The 20280-nt window shown below is 33.5% G+C and overlaps 1 protein-coding gene across 1 annotated transcript; it reads left to right on the plus strand.

Moving 5' to 3' along the window:
• The first annotated feature begins 10047 nt into the window (after positions 1-10047).
• LOC110706693 (ubiquitin carboxyl-terminal hydrolase 16-like) lies at positions 10048-19029 on the plus strand. Its single transcript, XM_021884647.1, has 11 exons — positions 10048-10340; positions 12083-13376; positions 13457-13545; positions 15042-15127; positions 15251-15413; positions 15502-15622; positions 15727-15884; positions 16348-16432; positions 16551-16763; positions 17168-17229; positions 18026-19029. Exons 1-11 carry the CDS (start codon positions 10048-10050, stop codon positions 18753-18755), a joined length of 3294 nt encoding a protein of 1097 aa, XP_021740339.1. The 3' UTR covers positions 18756-19029.
• Positions 19030-20280: the final 1251 nt, after the last annotated feature.

Genomic DNA, 20280 nt, shown 5'->3' on the forward strand with positions numbered 1-20280 from the left:
ATTTTGATGTAATCTAAACTAAATATTTTAAAATTTTGATCTAAAACTAGTAAAAATAAGGTGAATTAAACATAATTGATACCGTTTTGGGCTTTTTGGCGCATTCATATGCATTATTGATTTATTTCCATACATGTCGACTTTTAACCAAGTTTCTGTTTTGTAATTGTTGTGTTTGTAGTCTTATTAGGTTCATGTAAGAAAACCAAAGACGCCTGGACCTGGTCCACTCATTACAATTGTGATGGGAAATAAAGAAGCCCATTCATATGGGCTTAAAAACCCACCAAGAAAAAGTGAGCCCAAAGTAGACAAGCTCACAAGCCCAAGAAAAAATAAACGAAGAAGAAAAATATGCAAGACAACACAACTTCAACAAGTCTTTGGGTTGATTTTGTCGATTATACTTCTTCTATTCTTTTTTACTTGACCTGTTTCTTCTATCATACTTATCAATGCAAAACTTTAACGATCAATAACTTTAATTCTCCATAACTAAAAATCATAAAAGTTATATATTATGATAGTAATTATTGAGACGAATTCAAAAAAGATCTCTCATGAATATGTTTTTCCTTACATATTATTCACAAAAGACGGTCAAAGGAGAAGTAGTGAATAGTGTAAAAGTCAAAGCGGGTCAAGTAAAAAAGAACGGAGGAAGATATTTCGTATAATGTTTGGAGATATTTAAATGTATAGATTCATATTTGGGACCAATTGAAATAATTATGTGTGGATTAATACAAGTAGTCCAAAAATGATGGCATGGAGCATGTGAGAATGATTCCTTATAACATCCAAATTTTGAAGGAACATAATATTCGCAGCTAACCTACAAGGCAAATCCAAACAATCGAGTCATTTTTTGCCTTGGCTTATTAGGTAAATAGTGGTGATATTACTATTTAAATGCATGTAGGAATACCTCTTGGTTTGTTATTTTTATTTATTAACGTATTATTTATAAGTCCAAAATTTTAAATTTTGACCAATTTTTAAAATCGATGTACATAAGTATCACACTATCACATATTCACATGTATCATTGCAATGTGTATTTTTATTCATTGCAATCTTGTATCATATGCAACTCAAGTCCGTTTTAATTTACTTTTGTTGTAATGATGAACCAAAAATATTAACCAACTTATCAAATTATGAATTTAAGCATCTCTAATGTTATAAAGTTGATAATAAACAATCTCATAAATTAATAAACAAGTTAAAGGCCTGCTGCAGCAAGCAATTTGCAAAATGGATTATCGTTGGCATGCATTTCTGTTTATGCTTTTATGATCTGTAGTACGTACTACATATTATGGGCTTCCTTACATAACCTAATATTAAACTAATATACCAAATCTTATTACTAATAAGAGGTTCTTTTCTTGCCACCTTTTCATATTAATAAAAGAGCAAATCCAAATTGATATCCTATATCAACTAGCGGCGTTGATATAGGGGTGACGTCGTCAATTCACTCATTAAATGAAGGACAAAGCTGGAAGAGAAATGAAAATCCCGTGTTGCCCCGTTTTATGTCCCCCGTTTTGATGTGGGGTCTGATGTACACGACATTAACAGTCGTTAATAGTTTTGTTTCTCTCTCTTCAAACCCCTTTTAAGTGTGGAGCTTTCTCTCTCTTCTGCAACGAAGCTCATTAATGATTTTTGCGCTATTTCTTCGACAATTACACTGAATTAAGCGGTTGTACTTGGGATTTTTGATGATCAATAAGGTCGTGTACATCGTATGATGAAGACTGTGATTTATATGCATTGCTAGTTGAATTTAGTACAATGAGTTGCAGACAATGTTAGTAATTGCGCGATCGATGAATTTGTCTTTTGTATTTCAATTTTATGTTGGTAAGCAGCAAAATCACGCCCATGAATTATAGAAGTATTGATTTGATTAATTGACCGACGGTGGTAGCGGACCGGATGGATTGCTTGACACGACACCAATTCCCACCGGCGATAATCATCATTTGCTCTTACGAAGATAAGTTATTTGTTATTCTCTCTCCTCTAGAATTTTAGATCTTAATAAAGATATCAAACGGCTTTAAATTTTCCGTCCATATGAGTACTGTTACGATTTTTGAATAAAAAAATTGGAAATACAGGGTCCTTGTCAGCATTCCACTAGTTTTTATGTGCGTTTCATAATAAGTTCCAACTTCTTAACCCGTTATTTATTAATTGTACGTATTATTGAGACTTTTTACGCTATTTGTATGCCCTTCCTTGACCAAAAAAATCTATTTTTCCACATAAGAAAAAAATATATACGATATAATCAGGTAATTAACTATGTAGGATTTTGATAGAATTATTTCGATATATACTTTTAAAATACGAAGTAGTATATTGTGTAGTAATACGGAGTACAGAATAATGCTATACGTAGCCTTTAGAGCTAAGAATTTACAGAGAAATATCTTTCTTAATTTGGTATTAATAACATAGGAATGCATGACAAAATCAAACGCAAATCATTGTAATTAATGTTAAATTTTATTTATTTTTATTTTTATTTTGAGCTCCTTATATGTAATCCTAAGCGAAATGTATAGCATTTTCCTTAAATATACGTATTGATTTGTAATATTGTGTGCATTGAAATTCCATCTAATACCGTATTAACAAAGAACAAAAAAAAAAGTATTGTGTACGCAAATATTTTAATTTCTCTCACATAATATACGTATGTACTAAATGACAAAAAAGACGAAAAGACAAAAATCAAAGAGGTAGCTAGCGAACGAAGGGCCATTTAAACGAAGTTGCGAAACTTTTTTTTTTTTTTTGAATAGACGAAGTTACGAAACTTGACAAATAAAAAAATACGAAACAATAAACAAGTCCTTCTTTACGACCAAAAATAGAAAGTTTTTCTTCAACAAACCATCATCTTTCCCAAATAGAAGTATAATTAGAAATAAATTAATTTAGTACAACAAATAAAGTGGCGTATTTAAGGGGTTAGGAAACGAATAAGCTTAACATGACAAGTAAAGTAGCCGTAGTCGTTTTCATTCTTTCTCCTAACTATACTATTATGCCTTTCCCACGGACAAAGCTTTTCATTTCCTCTCTTCCAAGAATATGACAAATTTCTAAGAGGTTGTTCTATTTATATACTACTATGTTTTATTAGTATTATTATTAAATATTATTATTATTATTATAGTCATACAAATTTCTGAGAAGTTTGCAATAATTTCATAATATACGTGTGATGGTGTGGGTGGTCCTGCGAGCCGAGTATTTGCTTGCTTTGGTATAAAGCAACAAAATTAATTTTATGGACTATTATATAAATTTAATGAACTGAGTTGAACTGTTTGGATGTGGTTCGGTTTTTTTGGTTGTCCTAGCTCCGCGGCTATTGGGTTGCTGCAAGATCTTTTCAGTATTATGTTCTCTTCGATGTTCTTGTAATGGTACTTATTAGTGTGTTTAGGTTGTTATGTGTTCTTGTTTTAGTTTGTGTTTAGGTTGTAATACTGTTTTTTTTTAATAGAATCTTTTGTCAAGACTATTATACAAGTTTAAACGATGAAGAGAATCACAATTTTATTGAGCCAAATTAGACAACTAGAGAAGGATAATTATGCTTGTGATTAATTGTATATATTGACATATAGTCGAGGGTTGTCTTAGCTTCTACTCGGTATTAGGATTCACATGTATAGTAAGTTCAGATTATTAGTTGAAAAGAATATACATTTAGTTTCCTAATTTGAATAATGGTCCTAATAACTTGTGGTCATAGTCAACATCTTACAATCATTTATGATATTTAAATAAATTTTATGAGAAATTTGTATTTAATCTAAAAATTGTTTTAGTATATAACAAAATGTTGTTAAAATAAAATAATTGCATTGATATTGCAAAATAAACGTCGATAATTTAGATGATGTATAACATTTTGTCTTGACATGCATGAACATACAACATTATGGATGGTGATATTAACAAATAAAATAAAATTTGACATCACATACATTGTTGATTTGGATATATATACTCCCTTGACATTAATAATTTTTTTTTTTTTTAAAAAAAAAAAAAGAAGAAGAAAGAAAGAAAGAGTATATAACTAGTTATATATGTAAATCAATTTAATTTTGGATCAAAGTGAATGTGATCAATATATTCTAGCCTTTTCATTTCAATTGTGAAAAATGGTCCATTAGTAGAGGAAGCTACTATGCCAAATTCAATTCCACCACCACTACCACGCACCACCTTGCTCCTAACCCAAATTCATTGATGCAAAAATTCTCAACCATTTTAGATGTAAATCTAGTCATCAACTCACTAAAATAATAGGCACATGACTAGGACTAAGTTTTCCTCCAATTAATTATGGTTGTCATAGGTCTCAAATGTCTATCAATCTACATCTAACATAACAGCTACTCCACTATTTCTTCTAATAATGCTTTTTTTTTCCTTCTTCTTTGTTCTCAATTATAACCTTTCGAAACTATAAACGGATGCATACGGCATACCACGATATTGTCATTTTGTTTTTTCAAATCCTAACAATTACCTAAATTTGCACCACCAAACCTTAAGGCAATGGCGTATTCGAGAATTTCAAGTACAATAGTCGCGCCTATTAGGTATGATGGAGTATTTAAGATGTTCGGTTATAAGAAACAACTTATTAACATATTCGTAAGACAACTTTTCTACCTATTTACACTTTTAGCCAGTTCTGTATAATCTAATTTGTACTTCAACAATACTTAGATGGTGGATGTGTATGCACAATATTTACTGTGCATACGTTGAATATTAATTAAGTCTAACTTCGAATAATATGAAGACTAACTTCAATAAACATAACATCTTCTTACTTATAGCTTTTTCATTCATTGATTTTAGTCTTCATTTTCTTTAAAGCTAGATTTGATGTTCAACGATTGTACGTATGCACAATGAGCATTATGCATATATGAATACGTTTGCACCATTATATTCGCCAGACCAAGACGCAAGGAGTACAAATACATATATAAAAAATATCAATTTATGTGTGATTTCCTTATGCATTTTCTATTTGATGCTAATTATATGCAGGCCATAATTAAGGGTTGCATGAACATATTATAGCTAGTCATATATTTATCTAATGACTGCATTCTATTATTTTAATAATACCTTTTTTTTTTAAGACGTTTTTAATAATACTTTAAAGTATCAAAATAGTGTATTATAAATTAGATTTTGATACAAGTAAAGAAAAAAAAAACTCCTTTAATTTTCAAACTTAAATTATATACTTTTCATTTAATAATTAATATACATCGTTGTCATCGTACATACTATTTATATATGAAAATAATACATGCATATAGTAAGTAGAAAGATTAAGAGGCGCTCGCTAAATAGAAATAACTAATTAACACCGTACCAATCAATACATGATGAGTATATCTGTATATATGTACCCTTAAGGTTTAACCAAGATTGCTTGATGGAGTTAGTTAGTGGAGTTTTGACTTTGCCGAGGTCACAAGTTCGAGCCTTACTCACTACATTTAATTTACTTAAGAGTAGGGAGATTTCCTTACCTTTTCAAAAAAAAAAAAAAAAAAAGAAAAAAAAAAACAGAACGGTACCCTTAAATTTGAAAAAAATATCCTTAGCAAACTTAAACATTGTCAACTACTAAACCAAATGTGAAATCCTTAGTCTAATATTACTCCTACTATATTATCCACAGTACGTACACATGTCTTCCATTAAGCATTAACCAATGCCCTCTATATTTTACCCTTTACTTTACCTTACTTCGTGCCTCCCAATGAACTCATATCCATTTAGGGTTACATATATCAAAACCGAAACATTTGAGTATGAGTGGCAATTATAATTTTAATTGAAATTAATGTTGGCTAGCTATATTTGCAAAATTATCTATTCTTAGGTATAGAGGAGTATTAAAAAAACACATCATCTTTTTATTTTTCAAAGTCATAGTAAATGCACGAGTTTAGGAGTCTGCATTGCAATGAAGTTGTTACCTTATTTTCCTCATTAGAGGTGCAGAAGTCAACATGATGTTAACAATGGGCATGAAAAAGAGATTTAAGCTTGAAATTAAATTGTGACATTTAATTGTCACAAATCTTAAAACATTATCGTCAACCAATGAAATAGTAGTACTACCGTTGTACACAAAATACTCCATTCAAATTTGTTCCAAGACTCCCGACCTCTAGTAATCAATAAGAATATTCTATGTGTAACAATCTTTTTTAGTGGTCGTATGCTTGAAAAAAGTTAGCTTCGATTTTACACATATAGTATTTCATTTTGAATTAACTTTAAATATATTTGGGAAACCTTTCATAGACAACATCAAAATAAAAAATTAAAAAATAACTTGTAAGGAAAAAAAAAATTATAACTTGTAAGGCATATATTAGTCCAACCACAAATCGAATTGAACTGAACCACGGAGCGAAATATAACACGGGATTACTCAATTTCATGTACTCATAATTGTAACGCATTTGAAGTTAAACTCAAGTTTGCCTCAAATTTAAAACCTCTAGTCGTTCAGTTGTTAAAGCTTGTTTTGATAAATATAATTGAGTTTGATGAGTCATAATAGTCGATGAGCTCGATCACCACGCCAAACCTTATATGTTCTAACAGTTAAACTCACTTTCAATCAAGTTAAAAATTCAAAACCCAATAAAATAAATTTAAAAAATAATTTTAAGTTCAGTATTGAAATATTCAACTATGATTAGAAGTTTGAATTCTGCTCATTGACATGCAAATCAACCCCAAGCATTGGTCGCTAATCTCCTTTTCTCATAGTGAGACATCTAAAACAAGCTAAGGGTCTGTTCTCATTGACTGAACTCAGCTGAACTGAATTGAATATTTTATAAGAGAAGGAAATTAGGAACTGAACTGAATTTCAACGTAAGAAAACAGGCCTTAAGACTTGTTATTGCTCCTAAATTGCACCTGATCAATTAGCTTTTCACATATACCATCAATAATCACACTTTTACTGCCTACTCTTTTTACATACCTAATCGTTAGATATCATACAATCCTACACATATACAACGGTAGATGATGTTGAATTTGACTAAACTAAAGTTATCTAGATATATGCCACCAAATTAATTTACCAATACTCAACCTTACCTTACATTAATATCCGTATCATATTACTGTTTATAACATGAAAATTTAATGGTCTAAATTTCTTTCTGAAAGGTGACAATTACCTCATTTTGGGATTATTTTCACATGGATCATCATAGTATAAGTAGGAGTATGAGAATGACTCTTCATCTTTCTTTTAATTTAATTGTTTCCAAAATTATATAAAATCTTGACCGTTCATTAATCACAATCTCTTATCTCTTTTTGCAATTTGCAACTCTAAAGTCAGTTATTCTCACAACTACCATACAACAAAGTACATTTTTCATACATGCTGTAAAAATCAGTCAAACCGCGTGCAAGAAATTTACTGTTTTAAGAAATTAATGAACCGGGGTTTTCAGTCCGGTTCAACCCGGAAATTGTTTAAATTGGTATTTGGATTATAGGAGCAAATAAGAAATACTTGTCTATTTCTTAAAGATTGTCCCTATTTTCTTTTAGATTTTCCCTTTACATGTACATGTGCCCCGTTCTATGGATCTGTTCTGTTCAGCTTAATTTCAAATCAGCTTCAATTAGTTCAGTTCAGCTCTAATTAGTTCAGTTTAGTTCTTTTTTTTACTAATCTAATTCAGTTTAGCCCCAATCAATTCAGTTGTTTTCAGTAAATTGGAACAACCCCTACATATTTTTTTTTAGCATATGCACAGTTCCAACTATTAAGCGTAAAACGATATATATATGTAGTCGTAAGATTAGGGTTGCATTTTAAAAGGAAAGTTTAGAAATTATTAAGCATCTGTTTTTTTTAATAGAAGTTACAAAATTGAAGCATTTGTAACATTGATTAACACACGATTTTGTCATAAATTTATAAGGTTATGATTGATTATTTAATGATAAGATACATATATGCAAAACTATAAAGAAGCAACATATTTTTTAGGTTCGTTCAAAAAAAGTGGAGGAGAAAATTTGGGGCAATCGTTAGGAAACGAAGTAGCAATCAACTAGCTAGACATTGAAATTTAGTCTTTATTAGGTGCAATATACTAATCTTGTGTCTTGTATGTCAATTATCTAATAACAAAAAAAAAAAAAAAAAAAAAAAAAAGAGTACTAGGTTGGCTTTGTGATGAAGAGTTAATAGTCTTTGCCCCTTGTATAAGATTTATGGACATCTTGTACTACATAGTCAATATGCAAAAGGTTCAAGCCTATTGTTGGATTGAATGCCTTGATTAGCTAAGCTACATATGAAGTAGACAGTAATTTAAAAATTATTAACAAGGACTAATTGTTTTTATGTGGATATTGATAATTGGGAATTATAGACTTCATTCAATGTAACACTTTCATATAGCTAGGGTATATATAGATGCTTTGATCTTATGCATAAGCATCATAGTTATATATTTAGAATTGTATACATAATGTCTAAAATTATACTCTCACAGAATAAGGTGTTTGCCAAACAAAAGTTTTTATTATAACAATGCAAAAATGTTAATAGATTGTCACAAAAATGTGAGTTGCATAGTGCTCGTATAACTAATGTCAGCTGGCGTTTGCATGGCCTCTTAATTTTTTTCGTATTAGTGATTTGGATGATATGGTATTTTTTTTTTTTTGAGGGAATGGATGATATGGTATTTAAAAGGACTTAAAATTATTTCGATAAATCTATCATGAAAAATACAAATACTTTGTTTTAAATTAAACGTGTGATAGAAATAAAGACAATTAAATGGAATATTAAAATTTAAAAGTAATAAAAGGCAGAAGATATGTCATCCTTACTTTTTATTTCGACAGATTTTCAATTGCATGCCTAGCTCTAATACACACGATTGATGACTAGATTCTAAATTAATTTTGCATGGTAATTAAAAAAAAGAAGAAAAAATTCAAAACGATATCTAAAAATTAATTAGGAATCAAAATACGAGCTCATGAGCGCCTTTCAATCTAGACTTAAAAATTCCCATTATCTAAATCTTCTCCACCAATACGTGTTTTCAACACACTCAAATCTTAAATTGTACGTATATCGTATAAACACACGCCAAATAAACTGTTTATCAGTTGACACATTGAAATTTCCTTCAAAGACGCCACACTAAGTACCATCATTGGAGAAACTATTTTACAATTAGTACTCCGTACCAATATCTCAATTCAAATCTCATCTGCATCAAACCCTCTCCTAACCTTTGTAGCTCTCTCTACCATATACACGGTATCGGAATTATATTTATATAGTATAACAAAAGATGAAGTTTCCTCTATGATTGGATTACATAACATGGCCAATAGCAAGACAAAATAAACCCTTCTCCAAGCCTCCAAATGATAAAATAAAACCGGTTCGAATATTTGATGAGGTCACATTTTCCCAATACCTCTTCTCCTAAACCAAAAATTCCTTACCTCCTACAATTTCAAAAAAGCAAAAAAATTTAAATAAAAAATAAAATTACTACTAAGACTTGGTACTAGAAAAAGAAAGAAAAAGAAAAAAAAGCCCTAAATTTCCGATCTCAAAAATTCAGCCAAAAAAAAAAAAAAAAAAAAAACACCCAAAACAAACTAAACGAAGAAAGAATCATACAACAACATAAACACACGCTCTCTACTTTCTCTCTCTAACTTTCTCTCTCTTCACTCCAAACGACATTCCATTTAGTCGTTTAATCTGCATGCAAGCTTCTCAAATACCTGTAATTTCATCTCCATTGTTGAAGATTATGGTGTTGAATATATCAATTAATTCGTGGTGAAGTAGTTTATGAATTTCGGGAATCGAGGAAGAAATTGGGGGAAATTTTTTAGGGTTTTTCGAAGCTATGTGATTGTGATGTCATTAATTTTATTAATTTTAGTGCATAAATGCTCTTTCCCGGGGATCTAGGGTTTCGCGTTGCTGTTTTCTTCATTTTTGGGGTTTTTCCGGTGGGTTTCTTCGTTCTCCGGCGAAAATGGCGGATTGCGGTGGCTAGACAGCAGGAGATCAATCGATTGCTTGTTTTGGCATCTGAAGAGGCTGCTCGAGCTGAGATTGAGGCTAATTTTGGCTATAATTATACTAGTTCTTCGGTTTCGATACCGGTTCAACGGCTTTGTGCTGTTTGTTTTACTCCTACACCTAATCGATGTGCTAGATGCAAGTCAGTCAATTACTGGTATGTTTGATTTTTGTTATTTTTTTGGTCAATTTTGTTGAATTTTCTGTATTTTTGATTTTTATTTTGATGCTTGAATTTTGGGTCAATTTGAGAATATTGGACTTTATTGGTTGAAAATTGAAGAAATTTCTTTCTAAATGGATTAATTTGAAGAAATTTGTTGGAATTTGTCCAGAACAGCGATTGATGATTGAATTGGATGATTCACTGAATCTAATGGTGAGAATTAGTGGATTGGGGTGAGGGGTGGGGGTTAATGAGGGCATTTTAGTGTATCTGACTCCGGATTTTCGATGTGAGAAAGCGATTCGGATTTGAAGGATGTTAGAGATTTGGGTGTTATTAACATCAATTGGCTAGTGGACTGATTACTGGTTAACAATGAGTAATATTGAAGTTTATAGGGGAAAAAGGAAGGTTCATTTGACTGTGGAGTTTTTAATTTTTGTCAAAAGTAAGTGATTCGGTCATTTGGATATGAAGGTATTGAGATTTCTGTGTTAGTTTGCATCAATTGGACATTGGACTGATATCTGTTAGCAAAGAGTCATATTGAAGTTTAAAACTCGAATTGTTTTCATAGTCTGTCCAAAACTCTGTTGAAGATGAATTGGATGAATCTTTAGTAGACACAGAGCAGTCAGACTGTTGGAGATAGTCATTATGTTGCTAAATTAGCCATTTTCCCCCATCCGCCTGCAGGTTTTTACCAGGACGCAGTATTCTGGCTTTAGAGATGGTGACATTTATTTGTTAGATTAAATTCTATTCCTCTAAATCTTTTTTCTTTTTTATTTTGTAAGGTGTTTTAACTTATAGGTCTGACTAGTCGCTCTCACAGAAGGTAAGCTGAAGGGTGATAGAGATTATTGTTTGTGGAATTGTGTTGATGAAGTTTTAGCAATTTTTGGTGCTAGAGTCAATGAATGCAATAGTAGACTTTAGTGGTTTGAGGAATTGATGGAATATTAGCTGTTGGACAACAAGATATTATCGTGAGAAATTGTTGGGTTTTTTAATATGATGAGATTTGGGTGTTGGGTCTTGGGTGACATCATTGGAAAATTTACTACTATCATGGTTGGGTATTGAACTTTGCAAATCCTCCTTTTTCCTATTCTAAGTGGTGAACAATGTTACCTAATTTGCCCCAGATCCCTCAACCCTCCCCCCCCCCCCCCCCACCACTCCCCGGCAAATTATGAACATATAAAGGTGACTTATGTTAACGAATTGGCCTTTTTTGGCCCAATCTAACTAATTAGGTAACAAATAGGCAACGTATTAGTTGATTTGACCCTATCTCGTAGTAATACAAAGGTGGTGAATCATGTTATGATTATTCTATTAGATTTTGGCTATTTTGCGGTATGTGCATATGGTTGATGTTATATATTAGGATTCTTAGCTTGACATGACTATGATGGGCTGGGATTTGGTTGGGAAGAGCTGAAGCGGCTAATTAATTAGTGTTGCTTTTTACTTAATTTAGTTCACTCGTTGGTATAAGCTGGTATCTTGTAAATATATATATTTACTGATAATTTGGTATGTCTGTATGTATGTTGATGCTGCAATTCATTTTGAAAAATCAAAGAAAAAGTAGACAATTCTTATTTTTGAAAAATCTAACGTAGAAACTTCTCATTTTGAAAAATCAAAGAAAAAAGAAGAAAATTCTTGAAGTTCTTTAATAAACCCTACATTGCTGCATCCACTTATCAGTTTGATCATTTCAGCTCTGGCAAGTGTCAAATAGTTCACTGGAGACTAGGTCATACGGATGAATGTCGTCCATCGGTGAACAATTCTGAGTTCAGTGATGAGGAAGTTAGTTTTGTGGGCGATAATCAACTTTATTCTGATGGTGATGTTCCAATTACTGTGAATGGTGGAATACAATATGAGGAACAAGTTCAAACTGCAAAAGAGAAACCTGGATTCACCCCCCCTGCATATTTTCCACCAGATTTGTCTGTGAAGGATGACAAGAATGCAGTTCACCATTCTTCGCTAGGAGATGAACTAGCGTCTCAAGTAGAGCTTCATGGCACCTCAGAAGTATCTCAGCTTCATGTATCTTCTTCTAGTGATGGCATGTGCATTAGTGATTCCATCTCAGATACTGATAGTATACATGATCTTAATTCTGATTCATGTGAATCTTGCTCCACGCTTGACAACCTTGAGACAGTGTCAAGTGAGAGGAAGTTGGAGCCAATTAAGACACTGGAGGAAGAATCTTATTCAAGAGTGTCATCCAATGGTAATGTGTATGCTTCCGGTGAACCTAAGGAAGAAGCATCAGGTAAATTAAGTGGTTCTTCAGGTTTGAGCATTAATCGCTCTGTCAAGAACTTAGCTAAGCCTTCAGTAGCGACATCTGGTTTCTGGGATGGTTCTCTTGATTATTGCAGAACTAAGTACATGCCAAGCACTGATGCCAAACCAAGTTCTGGGGAATTAGGTGATTTCTCATCAGATATATGCTCGAAAGGGCCAAAAACATCAACTGATACCCATCCTGGAATTTCAAGCACTGGTAAGCTTGTTGCTGAGCCTGCTTTGGCAGAAAAGGGTTCCGGAGTTCCCTCAAAAAATCTGAGCTCTACATTCGTAGGCTCTAAGGAACCTGACGCTAGGGTTAAAACAATGAAGAATGATAAAGATTTGGTAAAGTCTGTAGAAGTTGGAACCGAAAATTTGAAAGGCAGTGCCCTGCCATTCTGTGTTTCAGAGAAGGCAAATGATCTGGACAGGAACTCAAAGGTGGTTCTGCAATCACCAATGTCAAAGAAAGCTGGATTGTCTCCAAAATCTATTATTGGTCCTCCATCCGGAATGAAGGAGCCTATTGCCCCAGTTATAAAGCCTGTTAAAGCTGCTGCAAATGTTGCCATGCCTTCTCAGGTAGCCAGACTTGCCCCAAGTGCTTCTGCTGGCTTGAAAACGTCAGTGCTTAAAGTTGTAGAACAATTTAGAGCTCCAAAGACGGTGAAGCAAAGTGATGATGTTGAAAGAAAGACTGAAAAGGTTGGTGTGCAGGTCTTGCCATTTTTTTTTGCCTAATGTGATTTTGTGATGTTTATTGGATGACCTTGTTGATTTTGCAGGCTGTTTTCCCATATGAGTCATTCGTTAAGCTTTATCATTGGAACAAAGTGGAGCTTCGTCCGTGTGGCCTAATAAATTGTGGGAACAGGTGATTACATGATCATTTTCATTCTTCTTTTCCTTCGTGTTGCATGGTTATGTGCAGATGTACCCAAGACTACAAACATGACACTACACAGGCTTAGAACACTTAAATATTGTTTGGCGAACTAGGTGAACAGATGTAGGATAAAAATGTAAGACTGAAAAATACTCACTATTGCTTATATAAGTTGTTATAGAGATTAGGAAGTGTTTAAAACTTAGAATATTAACTGTAGTTGTTCATTTTAAGTTCTATTGAACCAACAACTAACAATTTGTGGTGGAGAGACAATTATTTAGATATCGCACTTAGCTGAGTAGTCATTATTAACAATTAAAAATCGTGGAAAATTTTGTTGGTTTTGGATCATTGGATATCAATATGTCCCTCTTGACTCTTTGGTCACACTATGTAGCCATAAAAATTGATGCAGGAAGTTTCACATATGCTCATTGGTGTATCATTTATAGAAAGTTTGATAGAGTGTAAGAAGGGATAGAAAATCAAGGTGAATGTTCAGTTTATAGGGAGATTTAGGTAAAAACAGGCATAAGATATGTTGTTAGTGACTGATTTCAAGACCTCTTTTGTGCGGGACAAAGTAGGGGTTATTAGCATGTTATATGATGAAAACCTATGGCAGAGAAGGTTTGGGATTTAAAATATCTAAATGAAATAGATTTATCTTTGCAAATCTATTTAGTATTAATTTTCTTAATGTATGGCCTTATTGGCAATCTGTTGTTGTCAGTTGCACCTTGCACCTCTGGCATTTGCTTCACCTCATTTAAACCCTAAGCATACTGTATACTCCTCTTCCTGTTCATGTGAACTTTGAAGAGTCTGAATTGTGTATAATGAATCGGTGGTGCTTGGATAACTGTTTTGAGTTTATCATACTCCACTTTATGGACTATGCTTCCTGGAATCTACGGTTAAAACTGCTTTGTGAGAGAAGAAACGAACTGTAGATGTATTATAAATGGATTCTAGATGGCGGAGTGATGTTTATGGGAGTTGGGTGCATAGGAATTTGGTTCGTACATAGGAATTTGGTTATGGTAGCACCTTGTTAGCGCTGCTAGATCTGGATTGGTGGTGCAGTATCTAGATGTACGAATGCAATAAATGACCGATATGGAACTATGGATTCTTTGGAAGGAGACAATATGAGTAGAGATGACTATTTCTAAATGTATTCTGGTGCACTTGGTGTTGTAGACAAATGAAGTAGAGGAAATGAAGGGTGAAAGATATAGGTTGTGAGCCTGCATAATAGTTTCAGGATCTTGTTTGTTGTAATTTTCTGGTATAAGTTTAAGTCTATGTGAGGGGGGTTAAGGGCTGTCAATATTCTGCGCAGCATCACTTGTAAGAAGAGCTGCTTGCTTCAGGATAACGATGATAGCTGGCTTTATGTTTTTTTATGTATTTATTTTTTAAAAAATCTTTATGTGGAATTGATAATAGTTTTGATGTGATTTTTTCCCTCTGTATAGCTGTTATGCCAATGTAATTCTTCAATGCTTGGCATTTACCCCACCACTCACTGCTTATCTTCTTCAAGGGCTCCATTCTAAAACATGTAAGTTTCTGACACAACGCTTACTTGTTGGATTATTTTCATCAATACTTCCCATCTATATTGTATGTGTTGTTTTCTTTGAACTTAATTTCTTTTTATGATCTGATTTTCTTTACATGATAGGTGCAAAGAAACATTGGTGTTTCACATGCGAGTTTGAAAGGTTGATCTTAAAGGCAAAGGAAGGAGGTTCTCCACTTTCTCCTATAAGTATACTATCCCAAATCCAGAAGATAGGAAGCCATCTTTCCAATGGGAGGGAAGAAGATGCACATGAGTTTTTAAGGTTGGTTGTTTTTGAGATGTATATGTTTATCTTGCCTTTCCAATGAATCTTTGCTATTGAATTTCTGACGTATTAATGGTATTGATAGGTATGCTATTGACACGATGCAATCTACATGCCTTCAAGAAGCTGGTGTGAATGCTGCTGGCTCGTTACATGAAGAAACAACTCTCTTGGGGCTTACTTTTGGCGGTTATCTTCGTTCGAAGGTAGGATATAACTTTCCAAGACAATTTTGTAGCAAATAATGACACAGTTGATAATTGCGTTCTAAAGCTGTTGCCTTTTTCTGTACCTGCCCCCACCCCTGCAGATAAAATGTACAAGGTGTCGCGGAAAATCCGAGAAACAGGATAGAATGATGGATCTTACTGTGGAGATTGGAGGAGATATAGAGACTTTGGAAGATGCCTTGCGACAATTTACTGGAACTGAGCCTCTTGATGGGGAAAATAAATACCACTGTGGCAGGTTGGTTCTTTTCTTTATGTTGGTACACTTTATATCTATGGAATCTGGCAATCTGTTTGTAGAGTATAGAATGGATGCTTCATGCTTTTTATATATGCCTTTCCTTGGTCTCTTTGACTATAAACATTTGGTAATTTCCTGATTGGCATTGTACACATTTGAATTATGGATGATAGGTTGGGAAGCCAAGTGTTTTTATATTCCATGTATCCATCATATGATATTTTCTCCTCAGTTATAGAGCTATTATTGTAAAGTATTATCTTTGCTTAGACAAAACTCTATACATGTCTGAGTGAACTTTTTTTTTTTTTTTGGGATAAAAAGTATAGAGTATTGTGTTATTTGGGTGTAATTTCCATGTTATTCCAGAATGGAAAATTGACTAATGAGACATTAAAACTTCTTTCTTTGCTGATTTATTGCAAAATAACTTTTTGATTATGTTCCTTTCTTTTGACAGATGCAAATCTTATGAGAAAGCTAAGAAGAAATTAAATATACTAGAGGCTCCTAATATCCTCACCATTGCATTGAAGAGGTTTCAGGTAATTTGGAATTATAGAATGAGGATTTTTATGTTTTTCTCTCACAAGGCTAATTTTTAAACTCCATTTTTTGGTTTTTTTTTACAAAATATCTTATATTTTTTCTTTTTAAATTCAGTGTGGGAAGTTTGGCAAGCTCAATAAGACTATTCGATTCCCGGAGATTTTAAACCTAGCCCCATATATGAGGGGAGGAAGTGACAAATCGCCAATATACAGACTCTATGGGGTCGTCGTTCACTTGGACATTATGAATTCTTCCTTTTCGGGTCACTATGTATGTTATGTTCGAAACGCACAAAACAAGTGGTACAAGATCGATGATAGCACGGTATTGTTCATTAAATTTTATTTAAGTTGCATAATTATCATGCAAGTGTATTATACTGAAACATTGTTGCCTTGTGTCTGTTGGAGGGGAGTGAGATCTGGAAAGTATGAATGTCTTGAATTATTTCTCTCTTTTCTTTGACCATGCACTTCAGCTTTTGGTTTGCTTGAACTACCAGTAATAACATATAAATTGGACCTTTGATTTGTTATGAGCCATAAGAATTCTCTGTTGTTAGCTTAGTACATCCAGAAAACTAACAAACTATTGCCAAGGTATTATTTAGTGTTAGCTTATTGTATGTTGACTTCACAGGCTATTTTAATTGGGGCATCTGTTATGATCTTTTAAGAATATCTTTTGAAACCTTGAAGCTTTTATTGACATTGAACTTGCTTGAACAGGTAAAGGCTGTGGAACTTGAGAGAGTGCTAAACAAGGGAGCATACATGCTCTTCTACTCAAGGTATTATTTATTATATCAGCTGTTAGAAACATTGGTTATTTGTGGACTGTGGTACTTGGAAGTTGGGGACTGGTCTACTTCTTGTAATGTATTTTAGCTATTTACTTTGGGATCTCTTACTTTAAATTGTTGAAGGTGGCTGGACTGCATAGAATTTTGCTGAATCAGCTGCTTGATTATTTGAATTTGATTGATGTCTACTTTACTGTTCTATTTAAGTGTTCTACTAAGAAATATAACATTCTAATTTATATGCCAAATTTTTTATTTTTTATTTTTTTTTGTGTGTGTGGTGGGGGGGGGGGGGGGGGAGGGGTTGGCGGGGGGCAGCACAGGGGTAAATGTAGTTTATTATGGAATGCATTTGTATCATGGTTCATGGGTTCGTCATGGAGAGAGGCAAAACTAGAATTAGACTGAATAAAAAATCAGCTACATACAACTTCCTTTTTGGTGGTCATAAGTGGCTATTCTTTCGACATTGTTTATCTTTTCAACTACATTTGATTTTTTAATTTTATTTGACGGAGCTATAGATGTACTTGAGTCATATTTTTGTTGTGTTATCCTTAATTCCTTTGCACAATGATGAATCAACATATCAAATGCGGTAAATGTGGTGTGTTTTATTATTATGGATGAAATTAAATGCTACTATGTATTATTCTAGCCCTTGTTAAATTTGGATTTTAGTAAAGCGAAATGTTTGCTTATGTTTATATACCAGTTACAATGCTTTTTCAGTGATATCTCTGGTTTACTCTTCGTGATCTTAAGATTTTATACTGATTTGCAGAATCTCACCACGTGCTCCAAGATCTATTAGAAGTGCTATAGTCTCTCGTGATTTGCCAAGTAAGATTAAAATTCCTGATGCTTCTCAGATCAATGTGAAGAGTTCGGCTTCAAGACAGAGAGATCCACCCGCGCATGCCAATCGTAGTCCTGATATTGGTTACATATATCAAGATGGAACAAGCATCTCACCAGTGCGAAATATTCTTGATTTTGACTCTTCCAGTGATAATTCATCTCTGTTTAGTCACTCTGATGAAGTCTCAAGTAGCACCGACAGCAACAGGGAGTCTATCAGTGCCGATGACTTCTCTGAGTATCTTTTTGGTTACAATGCCTTTTTTAGGCACTCTTCAGATTCAGACACCTCTTCTTCCTCTTCCTCCTCATCTTCTCCTCAATACTCAAAGCATTCACCCCTTTCCAATTCAGAGAGGTATGCTTCTGCACTTCCCGGTGACAATGCTCATTCAGTTTCATTGGAGGACCATTCTTGGGCAAAAGCGCCTCATGAGGCTTCTAGAGCTGAGGATTCAGGTTTAGTGGGTGGAGTTCCATTTTTGCATTCTAACAGTAGTAGTAGTATTAGTAGTAGTGGCCAGCAAGTTAGAAAGCTAGTAAATATTAGTAGTAGAGAGGCTGATGCCGAGAAATTAGGACGGGCTAACCCTTTGGATAATGGAAAATCTGGTGTATATCTGAGACGATCTTGGAGGAATAGAACAGATTAAGTATTCCATCCTATAATGTTAAGAGTTGGGAATAAGTGATTAATGGTAGTATTCCTTTTCCCCCATCATTTTTTTCTTGATCTCTTGCGGGGAAGGGGGTCGGAAATATTGTATGTATGTAAGTTGTTACATTGTTTTTAATGAGAAGGTATAAAGAAAAATGGAAATTTAAATTTCACTCGTTCCAAATCTTACCTTTGTATAGCCCAGATTGTCTCAGATTCTTGTAACTTTACATTGAAATACTTTAAACTAACTTTTTTTTTTTTGCTAACCGCGACTAGTAAATCGTTAAATGTCTATGTTATATCCGTATTTATATTCTGTATTACATAGTTTGGCCCTTTGGTGGTTTATTCAAGTTGACTAGTCTCATTACTCAAGCATATTGAGTATGCTTCATTCTCAGCACTGATCAATGCTTGGGAATTGGCTTTGCTCGTGCCGTGTTGTACCAGGCCAGCCACTCCCAAAACTAATCTCAAGGCACAAGATGTGTCCTGGTTGTGCTTAGTAACAAAAATGAAGCAGGCAATAAACGTCACACTGTCACAGCCCATCATAAACTTGCGGACGGTGCTTCTTTGGACAGACCATTAGGCGAGCCCAGCCCTCTGCTGAACCTGTAGGGAAGGCAAAGGTCCCATTCCATTCCCCTTGCATTTGATCAAGTCACATAAGTGACATAACTACAAATTTGCCTAGATTCATATTGTTGATGTAAAAGTGAATACAATATGTATTTGACAAGGTTATATCCATTTTTTCTAGTATAAAGCGAGTTGTACTTGGCTACTTTTCGTGTTACCTTTGTCTATGTTAAACAATGATTCTTAGATGAAACCTTGTGCAAAGTATACAGACAATTTGTCCTGTACAAGTAGGTGATCTAAGAGCTAAGCGAAGCTAAAGCCAGTTTGTGGTGATCGAATCAAAGACAAACCTTGGATTTTTTATGAGCAAACACTAACATTATGTGGCATTACTCGTAAATTCTTGAGTCATATACTTAGTAAGGACTAGTGTGAAAGAAAGTTAGAAAACTGAATTAACCCTTTTAAAGTCTACGGAGTATAAAAATTCAAAACGTTTTATTTATTTAAACGCGGAAGTAGTCTAATAATAAGACGGTGAAAGGTCAGTTCAAAAACCGTTGGCGAAAACAACCCAGCAAACACTGCCGACGAAAGAAAAGGTATGGTAAGAGGTCCCCATTAAGCCACTTGGATAACAGGGACAAATTGTCAAAACCATTGAATTGAATCCATTAATAAAAGGTCAGCTCCTCTACGACAACTATCCCAATTTTTGTGGGGTACCTCTTAAATTGTAGGGTATCCCTCATTCATTTGTGGATAAGAAGTCCTTCTTTATACTTGTAGTTTTAAGTTATGATTGCTTCTAATGTAAGCCCATACCTCCTCTTTCATGTTTGGACCCGCAAAAACAAACTTGATTGTACAGATTGTGTGCACACCATGTACTTCTTCTATATGTTGTTGGTTGTGGGCCTTTTTAAATAAAA

Source organism: Chenopodium quinoa, unplaced genomic scaffold (assembly GCF_001683475.1).
Source record: "Chenopodium quinoa cultivar QQ74 unplaced genomic scaffold, ASM168347v1, whole genome shotgun sequence".
NCBI lineage: Eukaryota > Viridiplantae > Streptophyta > Magnoliopsida > Caryophyllales > Amaranthaceae > Chenopodium > Chenopodium quinoa.

Coding starts and splice junctions, on each gene's coding strand:
- LOC110706693 (XM_021884647.1), top strand. CDS start 10,048: ATGCTCTTTCCCGGGGATCTAGGGTTTCGCGTTGCTGTTTTCTTCATT. Junction 15,128..15,250: donor AGGGCTCCATTCTAAAACAT/GTAAGTTTCTGA, acceptor TTTACATGATAG/GTGCAAAGAAACATTGGTGT. Junction 16,433..16,550: donor TTGCATTGAAGAGGTTTCAG/GTAATTTGGAAT, acceptor TTTTAAATTCAG/TGTGGGAAGTTTGGCAAGCT.